Consider the following 12,554-nt stretch of genomic DNA (forward strand, 5'->3'; position numbering starts at 1 on the left):
AGCACTTGGAGAGAGTGATTCACTTTTTGCAGGACTTGTTTTGTTGATAGTCCTGATTTATTTTATGCTTTTAGATTTCAGTTTTTTTTAACTTTCTTTTGATAGTATTGAACTTTTTAGCTTAGTGTAGAACTTTGTAACTTGGTTGTGGTGAACTAATCTTTTGCATTGAATTAGTACTTTTCATGATCATCTTTTGTGTTTTTTATGAAATGATGTTGAATTGGCTTGTGAGCATGAGCTTGTGGTTGTTCTCATTTTGATATTGTGATGCTTGAGTTTAATTGTGATCAATGATTTTGGCATATGTTGACAATTGTGGAACCCAAATACCCTGTGAGAGGTTGTGCCCTAGAGTTGAATTGTGTGAATGTTATCACTGTGGACTCATAATTGACTTTGCTTGAGTTCATTTGCTATTCATTTACTTGCATGCTACAGGTGATCAAGGACATCTTTCTTTTTCTTTACATAATTGAGCCAATCCTTTTTAAATTGATTTCTTGTGCAAATCCTTTGAGTCTTCTTTGAGCCTTAAAGATAATATGTGTCATTCCTTGAACCTTGAGCATAGTGAAGATATTGACTACCTTACTTTGAGCTTGAGAGAGCAAATGATTGTTAGTCATGAGTATGGTTCAAGTTTGGGGGAATTATTGCTAATACAAGGGAGCATGAGAAAATTTGTAAATTTTTTGGTTCATTCAAAAAAAAAAAAAATAGAAGAAGAAAAGAAAAGAAAAGAAAAGAAAAGTAAATTGGTGCAAGCAAGTTGGGAATTGGTTTCATTTGTTCAATAGAGAAGGGAGAAAAATGCGTTCATGATTTGATTAGTTGCTCTCTTAGCTCAAGGTACTTTTGTTAGCCTGAAAAACCAAATTTCCTTCTTAGCCTAGCCACGATACAAGCCATAAAAGACCTTGTGATGATAGCATGCTTGTGAAGGTTTTAACCATTTTGAACAAAAAGCAAAGTTAAATTGTGTGACATTGTGATAGTAGAGAGAATGTTGTTTATATCCATACACTAGTGGGCTTGAGTGAAACACATGTTCTTGTGAGAAGTGGTTCCCATTGATCAAGGAAACATTTTGCCATGATTGTTGATCCCTTATAAACTCTTGCATGCACTTGTGATATTTTTGTTTTGTGAACACCATAGCTTTAGTTTGCCTTGCTAATGAAACACATGTGCTACACAATCTTTCAAATAAGAGCAAGCACAATTGACATATGTTTTCTTGATTTGCTAGATCATTGCAATTGTGTTGTTCATCTAGGCCAAGTTACCTTTTTGCTTGAGGACAAGCAAGGTTTTAAGTTTGAGGGAGTTGATAATGTTAATTTTTACCATTATCCAAGCTATATTTCATTAGCAAAATCATCTCTTCCAAAGCTTTTAACCTACTTAATCCTCAATTTTACCTTACTTTTGTAAATAAATACATTGTGAGTTGCATTGATCCAAACATACCATTAATCCCCATTTTTTTTTTGTATCCTTTTTGTAGATCGGAAGCTTTGCTCCAAAAGTCCAGATAAATGAGTGACCCGGAATAGTAAGGAGAAGAGCAAAAATATTAACAGGAAGCGCCCGGCGACAGAAATACAGCGCCAGGTGCAACAGGCCGCCAATGCCAGGTGCCAAACAAGCGCCAGCCAGGCGTCACTGCTGGTCACCGCCTGGCGGCACCTGGCCACCGCCGGGCGGTAGATGAGGAATTTGCCCACTGTTTGATGGCTAGCGCCTGGCGGTGAGACCCTTCCGCCAGGCGCCCGTTTTCGCTGATGTGGCAAGTTAGCTTTTTTCTTCTGTTTTCGTGAGGGGAAACCTATCTTGGACACTTGGGAGCTCGAACAACACGTCTTGGAGCGCTTGGAGGTCTGCTAGGGCTTGTGGGAACAGCTCCATCTTCCTCTTTGTGTCTCCTTCCTCTTCCATTTCCACTTTGTAAGCTTGAGCTCTCCATGACAATGGAGAGCTAAACCCATTTTTGTTGGGGTTAGATGTAGCCACTGAACTCTTATGTATTTTCAAATGGGTTGAATATATATATGCTTCTTCCATTTATTTCTAGTATCTTTGTTTATGCATTTAAAGCTTGCTTTGTTTTACCCATTCATTGCATGATATTTGGGTCATTAGGTATTGGAAAATATCTCTTGAAACCTTGAATTGGAACAAGATACCTAATGGAACTTGTATCTAGGAATGGAACTTGACCCATTAGTTGTCTTAAACCCTAATTTGTAAAGCGGGTTTGTTTATTTAGGGATTCAAGGAATTGACTCTAAATAAGGAAACCTAGGCTCATTCAACTAAGGAATTAGAGTTTGAGTAAACTTGTGGGTTGACATTAGTAATTAATGGAGAAGAGTTTTATTGCTTAATATACATGAGAGTGAAGTAGGTGAAGTCTAACTCCAACAATATCAATCCATTGCATTTCTAGCCTTTACCATTTTCTAGAGTCTTCAAATATTCAAGTTCAATTTTAATTGTTTATGAAATATTTACTTTTTTGCATATAAAAACCCAAATCATGAATTTATTCATTAGTTTAAATTAGTCACTAATTACACAATTATTTAGTATACACGAGTCTCTTGGGAAACGATATCCCGGTCTTACCGATTATTACTTGCGCGACTTGGTACACTTGCCAAAGTCCTAACAGGGAGCTACTATCTATATCCTACATGCCCCGTTGACATCCCTAATCACTATGTTGTTAAGAATTTTAACGTCATTTGCTAAAAGGACTTAATTAATCAAAATTTTACAAAAATGAAAATCAAATTAATTACAAAACGAAAATAGAGACTAAATTAAATAAAAATGACGAAAATAGAGACAATTATGTATTTAAACATTTTTTATAAAATATAGACAAGTTCGTGGAGGATTTTAAATGCATTATATATATATATATATATATATATATATATATATATTTATATTCTTTTACCATATGTTGTTTTTAATTATGTAACGGTGATTTAGTTTGTTAATTTGTGTTGTTACATTTTTAATGTTGTTTACTCTTTAAAATTTATTATATTTTACTTAATTTCATATAAAGTATTTTCTTTTAATTTTGAAATTTTTGGATAATTTTATTATTAAAATTATATATATCACATATATAATTTATTATTAAAATTATGCACACATATGTGTGAATATTAGTTTTAAAAAATATGACAACATAGCAATTAGAATAATAAATTAAAATTAAAAATTTCTAATAATATCTAAAAATAAATATGATAATATTTTAATATTTAAATTTTAATTTATTAGTTAAGTAATCAACAAATTTTTAAAATAAAAGTATATATTTATCTGAAACGCAAAAAAAAAAAACAAAACTAAAAAAGTGAAGTTTTGTGTCGTTTTATGACTTTCTTATAAGTAAAAGAAATAAAAAGATTAAAATAATGTGTTCAAAGCACAGCTCAGGACTTCACCTTGGATTCTTTTAAGCTGTTTTTGGAATTAAACTTATTTATTCTTTTACTTCGTTTTGTAATTTCTTAGAAGATTAAATATATTTTTAGTTTTAATTTTAACTTTAAGTTAAAATTAAAATTACTTTATCTTTAAAAGTTTAGATTAATTTATTTTTTTATTTTTAAAATATATGAATTTGACATTTTAAATGTGTCTTTTAACTGAAATGAAAATAATTTAAAGAATATAAATTACAAAAACTTTGTACCTCTCAATTTCAACTGTTTTGAGATACAGAACTTTAAAAAATTACAAAAAATTATATCTCTCTATTTCATCTGTTTTGAGGTGTAACACTTTTAAAATTACAAAAATGCTTAAATCGTACTTTGTAAATACGATTGAAGTAGGCAGTCATGCTTTGAACACACGAATTTTGGTTTTTTTTTATTTATTTCTTTTGCTTATACAAAGTTGTTAGAAGGACCAGAGTTTCACTTTTAGTTTTTCATTTTATTTTTTTCATATCAGACAAATATTCTTTTATTTAATTTTTTTGTTAATTATTATTAAAAAAATTATTTTAATTTATTAATCATATTATTAAAAAATATCTGAAAATATAACATGTTATTTTTTTAAAAAATAATATTCACACATATAATAAATAAATTATATATATAATTTTAATAATAAAATTAGACTTTGTTGGATTAAGCACATGATACAAATCATATAGGACTATTTATTTTTTATCTAACATATATTGTGAAAAAAAAGAAAAATACGAAAAGGGAGGTTGAATTATGTTTTAAGCAACTTTACGGAAGTATTATTTAGTTATATGTAATAAGATGAAATAGATTTATATAGGTCACAAAATATGACAGCTTTTTACAAACTGAATTTTAAAAACTTCATCATCTTATAGTTAGTTTATCCGATGTAATGTGCAATATGATAGGTTAAGGGAGAAATAATTCAATATTTTTACATTGGTTTCTTTTACAACGCAAATTAAGTCTAATTTTTTACAAATTAATCAAGTTTCACTAAACATATTGTTGTTCTGAAGTACATATAAGTATTATTTTTATATTGTAGTTACTTATAGTTGACTCTATAAAGTACTATTTAATACTTAATCGTTTTTGTCTAAAAATTTAAGCATTCTTTCGGATTAAAGTCACCCTTAACTAACCCTAACGAATATTCTCTTAATAATAAGTCACTCAATTTAATCTAAGTATTTTTTTTTTCAACAAGCCATTTACAGTTTAAGATAAATAAAATGTCTATGTAATCAACAAATCACAAGTTTCGTTCAGGATGATATCTTTCAATGTTTAAAAGGTTAAGTTCTCTCCAATAGTTTGTTAAATAACAGAAACAATGTTCTTCCAAAGTTTTATGACACTAAAAAATTGACAAAGTTTCAGCACCGTAAACAAATGGACATTCTTGATTGCTTCTTCTTTGAGAAGTATCTTTTAAATAAGTACTTTTGAGAAGTATCTTTTAAATAAGTGCTTTTAAAAAATAATCGTTACGATATATGTTCTAGTCGTTGAGTAGTTTTAAACTCTTTTATCATTTATCAAGCTTAATAGTTGAGAAGTATTAAATGTGATCCATGAACATTAATTTCTCTTCTTTTCACACAATATCCTTGAGTAGTACTTGTTTTCCTAATTGCACAACTTTTTACTCCAAATCATGGTAGAAACACGCACCATATTGGACAAACAATTGGACAATAGTTGAAATATATACATGTAAAGATAATTAGTGAACAAAACAACTTTAGCTCGATTTCCAATAAATATTTCAATGAAACTTGTATTTGGTGCGTCTTGGCAACAAATGGTGAACACATCTCCTCCAACACAAAAATTAAGTTCCAAGAATATTTTTTATGTTACATTAACTTAATGTTTGTATGCATTTATCAATAAACACTTAGTGGAATATCTTATTAGTGCTTTATCATTTGTAAAACGGAACACTCTCATTTTTTTACATGATTTGTACATCATTCATCAAACACATTTTTTTCACGTTTTAAGCTTTTTGTATTAAGCACTTAATCAAAATCATATATTGCTTAAGTTTTGCTCTAACATATATGAATTCTAAAACAAAATCAAGTTCTTTCTTTTTTGTGAGAACTATAAGAAATTTTGAGTTATAAAAAGTCAAATTTGGTCAGAATAATATTTGGTGATCAATTTTATGGCTTATCGATCAAACTTTTCATTTCTTTTAGTGTTGCTTTGATATCTTACCCAAAATTTACTATCAAAATTATCCCTTCTCCTTTTATGTTTTCTTCCATAATCATAAGAACTAGGTTAAATAACTTCATGAAGCGTTTATTATCTTAAATCAACATCTTTCTTCTAGTAATTTTTTTAATTAATGATTTTGCATTTCATTAAGAAATATAAGTATTTATACTTTATGGTTTTAATTGAATAAAATGGCTTTAATAGATCAACACAATTTAAATTTAACTCTCAAGATTTTAATATGCTAAAAATAATATTTTACTCTACTAAAATTAATTTTATGTGATTTTTTTATCGGTTAAATTAAAAAAAAGTTATTTTAATAAATTAAAAACTCATTTAATCGCTTAAAATATAACTAAATACTCAATTTTAAGTTTTAAATAATTCTAATCAATTAAATATTTTTTTAACAAATCTAAAAATATTTTAACCCGTTAAAACACGTTTTAATATATTAAAATGTGACTAAAAATCACGAATTAAATTAAATGTATAGTTTTTCTAACTTACGTAATGATTAAATTAAGATGAAACAATAACTTTAAATATGATTAAGTTTGTTTTTTCAGTTTTTATTAGACACAGTCATTAAAATGAAACAAAACCATTTTACTAAAATTAGAAAATAAAAAACTAAAATCAAAATGACCAATCTAATATAAGTACATTTTATTTTTTCAATCCCGTGGGAGAGTGGTAATTTTCTCATTAATTTCCAAACGACGTCGTAGTTAGTGGACCATTTCATTTCTTCCTTCGGTCAGACACCCTTCTTTTGCTTTTGGCGGAAAAGAGAAAAGGAAAATCCTGAATTTTCCCGCCAATTTTTTCTTCGATCCGAACAATGGCACCAAAATCCGATAGCGCCGAAGGTACCATCTCCGCCGCACACCTTTCATTTCACAGTTCTTACCTCAAATCCTAACATCTCTCACTCTTTCATTTCACAGCTATCGTGTTGAACTTCGTCAATGAGGTAAGCATCAACACCGTTCCCAATCTTGTGTCATCTCACGCGATACGCCTTCATAGTAGCAAGAAAATTAAAATTTAAACTAAAATCGCCTCATTTTGTAATGGCGGTTTCAATTTTGATTTTTGATTTTTTTTGAAATTTGATCAGCAAAACAGGCCGGTGAATACGCAGAACGTGGCGGATGCGTTGCAGAAGTTCAACCTGAAGAAAGCGGCGATTCAGAAAGCGTTGGACAACCTCGCTGATGGGGGACGCATTTCGTTCAAGGAGTACGGTAAGCAGAAGATATATCTCGCGCGGCAAGATCAGTTCCAAATTCCCAACAATGAAGAACTTAACCAGATGAAGGAGCAGAATGCTGACACGCAAAAACAGCTAGAAGATCAGAAAAAGGCTATCAGTGAGGTTGAAGCAGGTATATGTACTCTACTATAGTCATGGACCCTAACGCAACATTTTTTGTAGTTTGGACATGTTTAGATAGACTTTAAAATTTATAAAAAAAAAATGAAGTAAGCACCTTCACAAACTAAAATTAGTTTATCTATAAACTTAAAAAGAAAAAAAAAAACTTTTTTGGGCAACTTAACATGTGAGAGCTTTTGCAAATTAGCTTAAACTTATTCTAGTTTAAGGTATATTGAGGAACCGATATTTCATTTTTTTTTCTTATTTGTAAGTGTTTACCAGGAATTTATCTAAACAGGTTTTTAGTGTATTCCAGTGAATGAGACATAGATCATTGTGAGTTCATGTTTTGATTTTGATAAGCAATTCTTCCAAGCTCATTTTGTGATTTTCCTCATTTTGTGGATTGGAATTTGAAACGGTACCTTTTCAACTTTTATCCAAATTTAACTTATGTGCATGTTTGGATTAAAGTGGAGAGAGTTCAAATGCATCTTTACTTTCTAAACAGCGATTTTCTTCTTCTTTATGTGTGAAGTTCACAATTATGCATTAGAATGTAAAAATAAATTTTAAATTTTAATCTAAGTATAGCCATCTGACCTTCATCCAATGGTTTGATTTGCTAACTGAACCAATGATTTGAATCAGAGTGAACCAAATCCTTATTATTTTCTGCAGATAGCGATTTCCTGCATTCTCTTAATTAGCAGATCGAAAACATTGAAAGAAGATCAGATGACTCGTATACTTTAATGAATTAGACTTGAAACATGTATCTGAGATTTGGTTTTGAAGTGTCGAGTTGCCTGATTTCCATCTAAAGGCTTCGATTGGGCGACTGTAACAATTATGTGGATTATTGAGTATACTAAGTCTGGGTGATTTGGTTTTATCAATTAAATGCAATCATGCATCAGTGTTGTTAAAGGAAGATTAGACAACTCATTTTGTCTTTGGTAAATTAGACATAAAATAGAAATTCAATATTAAACAGTGAAAACATTGACAATCGTGTTAGTGTTTTAAGTTTAAATTACAAAAATGAAATAAAAGTAATGTGACATTTTGTAATTATATGTGAAATAGAAAATGAATGGAAAACTCTTTTTTCTGTGACTAAACAAACAAGTCCTTCTTAGAGTACTGCTGTGCAATGATTTTAATGAGTGCCGCATTGTTTAATAATTTTGTTATAAAAACATTTCATTCTGGATACTAGTTATCGTAGATTTGGAACAATTGAGAATTTGAAATTGTGGACATAACTCTTGATCTTGCAATTTAAGAATGTAACTTGGTGGTGCAGAAATTAAGTCGTTGCAATCAAATTTGACACTGGAACAGATCTTTGAAAGAGAAGTGAACCTTAGATTGGAGGTAGCTGATGTGGATGCTTGTGTGTTTTTTTTTTTTTTTAATTTCTTGAGAAGGAATTGTTGGTGATTGTTCCTGCTGTTTCAACTAAGATGTTTTGCATTTTATGTTCTGCTTCAGGTTCAAGAAATGGAGGAGAAATTGAGCAAGTTACGTGGAGGTGTTACTCTGGTGAAGCCAGAAGAACGCAAGGCAGTTGAGGGTATGTTGTCAGAGATGATAAGTCACTGGAGAAAGCGTAAAAGAATGTTCAAGGATTTATGGGATACCCTCACTGAGAACTCACCTAAGGATCCCAAAGAATTTAAGGTTTCTTTCTTGGCCAGTCACATCCTTAGATCTTATTCGTTATTGTTAATGTTTCTGTTATCATGTTGATACTAGTCTGTACTTTGCAGGAGGAGCTTGGAATAGAATATGATGAAGATGTTGGGGTGAGTTTGCAGTCGTATAATGACCTTATTCAAAATGGTAAGAAGCGGCCTAGGGGGCAGTGATGTATTTTTTGAAATTAACAATTAAGAAATACAGATTATTTGGTGTTCTGACCACAGTATAAATTACTGCAAATTACAGACAGCTTATGCATTGAGTTTTTACAATTCTGATCTAGTTTGGTTTTATTCACTTTACAACCCTAGCTCATCACTAGAGTATTATTGTCTCAATGCAATATATTTTTATTACTATATCTTTTGGCTCAGGCATTGGTCCTCTTTATTTTGCATAGTATTCTGGTGCTCATGATTCAAGGAAACATTACCTTTATAGTTGAACTTCATATCTACTGAATAATGAAATTGGCATCAACAGATCCTGGGAAACAAAACTAACTCTAAGCAGAAAGCACTCATATTCCATTTTGGAGAAGAAACTACGTGCTCCCTCCTTAAAAATCTTACCCAGGGATTTCCTGGTATACTCGAGTATCATAGTTATTAGAAAATCCTACTATGTATGATTTTAAATATACTATTTGATTAGCTATTTAATACATAAATGAAAATTGGTGCAATATTGTATCATCGATGACTTGCACAATTTAATGTTATTTTTACTTTATTTACTTTTCTTTCACCAACTCCCTTGAAAGAAACTTATTAGTCATACAAGCAAAAATTGTTAAAAGGAATTGAAAGTCAATTTTTAAACCTATTATTCGATCATATTACTATTTTATTTCTCTCATTCAATACATGAACTTTGTTTGGTTTCATTGCTTTGTTTATATTATTTATTTTTAAGAGACTTCACAAACTCAATGACCTAACAATTTTGTTTTATGAGATTTATGTTCAAGTTGATTTTATTTTTCTTGTGTTAAATTATTAAACGAACACAAGGTATTATTTTTACAATATATTGAAGTTAATTTTTTATTGTCTCTAATCTTATGATCCAATACAGCTTTTGATTCAAGTTTCAAAAGTTTGACTGTTCATGATTTGAATATCCCTTCGATAGTTTTTAGTATTATGTTTCAAATTGTTAAGATGGTTAGTAATTGGTTTAAATGTTAATGACATCCCAGGTTTTTTCTGCAGTCATATTTCTGTGTGTGATCAAAATATCAACCTGCTTCCTGTGTTCATGACTCCATGTCCAGAGAGTGCCTACTTTTATGTTGTAATTGCAATAAAGAGAGAATCCCCAACATTAATTTTTCGTCGAACTAATTAAATTAACAATTTAAACAATGAAAAACACATTAACATTCTGATGACAAATCCATGAGACAAAATTTAAAGAACCAAGCCATAGCACACTTAGGTACTTGAAAATCTACAACCTGAGGTCCTACATGCAAATTATACACTATAATTTTGCATTCATCTAGACCTCACTGAAATTGGCCTCTTGTGCAAATCCAACTGAGGCACACCCTGCATCTTGGATTCTGACACTGTATTTAATACTAGTTTCCTGGAACCTGAATTGACATCTATACCAGCACCATAACCTGAAGATGTCTTCTCGGAAGATTCATTTTTATTCTGATTGTTATCAGTTTCATCATCACTATCATCAAAAACTACTTCCTCTTTGAAAGGATCACCCTCAATTTCAGCATCCACCGAGGCATTAGTCCCCATCAAAACCTTATCTGTTGAATTTCTACTTATAAAGTCTTTTGACCCTTTTAACTCATCTATATCCTTGTTAAAATCTTCTCCTTGAGTTTCACTGAAGATTTCCTTTTCCATCTGATGTTTCGCATTATCCTGTCCATCCTCCACTTTTCTTGTTTGAGGGCCTGGACTATCATGATCATCAGGATCATGTGACTGAGATCGGGAGAGTTCCACTGCTGCTCTTGCAGCAGCAGCAGCATATGCTGCTGACTCGAATGCTGCCTGTGCTGCATCAGCTACGTCCTTGTACTTTTTCCTGCCCTTAAAGGAATCAGTTAACTCCTCATTTTTCCCTCTACTAGGCAAAATGCTCTCATTCTCTTCCTCCTTCTCAGGTCCAAGCTGGTTTTGTAATTCTACAGCGGATTGTGCCTGAACAGTTATCATCAGATGCCATAAGTACTTGTTTTTCAAATGTATATTATACAACTAGAAATTGTAAATGTTGTTGGCTCAGTTTTTATACCTCAACTGAAACAGAAGTTTCTTCAAGCTGCAGAACAATACCATTCTCAGAAGCAATGTCTTTGAGTACCTTCATTCTGCTTTCCAGGCTTGGCATCCTTGTTGACAGCTTTTGTATCATCTGTGAGTAATCGAGATAAAAAGGGTTGTAAAATAGTGTCCAGAGAAAAACTATATATCTTTTACATAAATCCTAGTTCCTAAGAGGCAAAACAAAATAGCGGGAACAAAGATTGGTGATTTTGATGTCATATATATACATACCTGAGGATGGACGCCACAGTTGTTCCTCAACTCAATAGAACGAGCAGCAAACTCCTTGCCAAAGCGCGAGGTCAAAACGGCACGAATCTCTTGTATCTCCGGAAAATCTCCACACCTTGATGCTGCATAGAGCAACCCCGACGCTGCCTCTTTCAGTTCCTCGGGACATTCCCTACAACAACAACACCAAACCCATTATTTCAAGAGAAAATTAAAAGTTAAAACCAATTCCTTCACCTAAAAAGTTACCCTTAAACCAACCTTTCTTGTTCAATGAGGTGGATCCTTTCGATCAAGAGGTTGCAGTATCCTTCAATCCTGTCATACACATCCAGCATGTTCTGATCCTTGATCACATGCTCAACCTACAAAAAAACAAACAACCCAGTTTTAAGTTAGCTCGATAATGCAAAGTGATTAAATTGAAAAAGTTGTCAGTGTGAGAGAGAAGATAAGATGTGTAATATCTTACTCTAAGTGAAGCACGTTCAAGGTGACCCAGTTGGAGGAGTTCAAGTACATCAGAACGTGCATGTCTAAGGCGAGCCTGGCGCTGGTTCTTGAGAACAGCGAGACGTGAGATTGCAAGGTTAGCAATAGCCTTGAACTTTGTAGCCTTGAAGGTTCTACCAAGGAGAGCATCAAGCTTCTTACCCATAGATAACAACAAAACAACACAACCTATGGAACAACAATGGCAGCTTCCAACCTATGGAACAAAGAAGCTGGCTCAAAATTCTGTGATGTCAAAGAAAGAGAGAGAAAATGGAGGTTTTATATGGTGATTTTGAGAACAAGTGCCAGTTGGCATTTCTCTGATATTTCCCTTGCATAAAGATTTTACCTTTTGATATATTTCTTTATTGGGTGTTGTTGATTGCAACAGTTTTCTTAGGAGAGAAGAGTCTTCAACGCGGTTGGCGTGTGAAGTGTTGAAGGAATCACTTTTTCAGTTGCCACCTTCTCAGAAAATATGTGAAGAAATCACAGAACGGAAGCCCCAAACACAAATCATCGTTTTGGTGTGACTATTTGGTTAGACGCATGAGACGGAAATCCAAAAGTCATAATCATTCTTGTTTACTTTTTTTTTTTTTTTGCATACGTTTATTTTTATATTAAATTAAGAAAATTAATGTTTATTTACTTTATTCCGTTTATTCTTCTTATTAAAAAAACGTTTAATTA

The 12,554-nt window shown here is 31.6% G+C and overlaps 2 protein-coding genes across 2 annotated transcripts; one reads left to right on the forward strand and one right to left on the reverse strand.

Moving 5' to 3' along the window:
* Positions 1-6,485: 6,485 nt before the first annotated feature.
* LOC114173138 (homologous-pairing protein 2 homolog) lies at positions 6,486-9,093 on the forward strand. Its single transcript, XM_028057377.1, has 6 exons — positions 6,486-6,616; positions 6,695-6,720; positions 6,868-7,135; positions 8,438-8,508; positions 8,626-8,814; positions 8,904-9,093. The coding sequence occupies exons 1-6, from the start codon at positions 6,589-6,591 to the stop codon at positions 9,000-9,002; spliced, it is 681 nt and encodes a 226-aa protein (XP_027913178.1). The 5' UTR covers positions 6,486-6,588; the 3' UTR covers positions 9,003-9,093.
* A 1,068-nt stretch (positions 9,094-10,161) lies between these two features.
* On the reverse strand, positions 10,162-12,133 carry LOC114174333. Its single transcript, XM_028059168.1, has 5 exons — positions 11,839-12,133; positions 11,628-11,731; positions 11,367-11,538; positions 11,104-11,223; positions 10,162-11,009 (listed from the first exon to the last, which is right to left on the reverse strand). Exons 1-5 carry the CDS (start codon positions 12,022-12,024, stop codon positions 10,335-10,337), a joined length of 1,257 nt encoding a protein of 418 aa, XP_027914969.1. The 5' UTR covers positions 12,025-12,133; the 3' UTR covers positions 10,162-10,334.
* Positions 12,134-12,554: the final 421 nt, after the last annotated feature.

The sequence above is a fragment of the Vigna unguiculata genome, chromosome 2 (genome assembly GCF_004118075.2).
Source record: "Vigna unguiculata cultivar IT97K-499-35 chromosome 2, ASM411807v1, whole genome shotgun sequence".
Taxonomy (NCBI): domain Eukaryota; kingdom Viridiplantae; phylum Streptophyta; class Magnoliopsida; order Fabales; family Fabaceae; genus Vigna; species Vigna unguiculata.

What these genes read in the sequence shown, in the direction of transcription:
- LOC114173138 (XM_028057377.1), top strand. Translation starts at nt 6,589, where the DNA reads ATGGCACCAAAATCCGATAGCGCCGAAG. An exon ending in TGTTGAACTTCGTCAATGAG is followed by an intron (nt 6,721 to 6,867) that starts GTAAGCATCAAC and finishes AAATTTGATCAG; the next exon opens with CAAAACAGGCCGGTGAATAC. An exon ending in TATCAGTGAGGTTGAAGCAG is followed by an intron (nt 7,136 to 8,437) that starts GTATATGTACTC and finishes TTGGTGGTGCAG; the next exon opens with AAATTAAGTCGTTGCAATCA.
- LOC114174333 (XM_028059168.1), bottom strand. Translation starts at nt 12,024, where the DNA reads ATGGGTAAGAAGCTTGATGCTCTCCTTGGTAGAACCTTCAAGGCTACA. An exon ending in TTGAACGTGCTTCACTTAGA is followed by an intron (nt 11,732 to 11,838) that starts GTAAGATATTAC and finishes GTTTTTTTGTAG; the next exon opens with GTTGAGCATGTGATCAAGGA. An exon ending in CACCTCATTGAACAAGAAAG is followed by an intron (nt 11,539 to 11,627) that starts GTTGGTTTAAGG and finishes TTGTTGTTGTAG; the next exon opens with GGAATGTCCCGAGGAACTGA.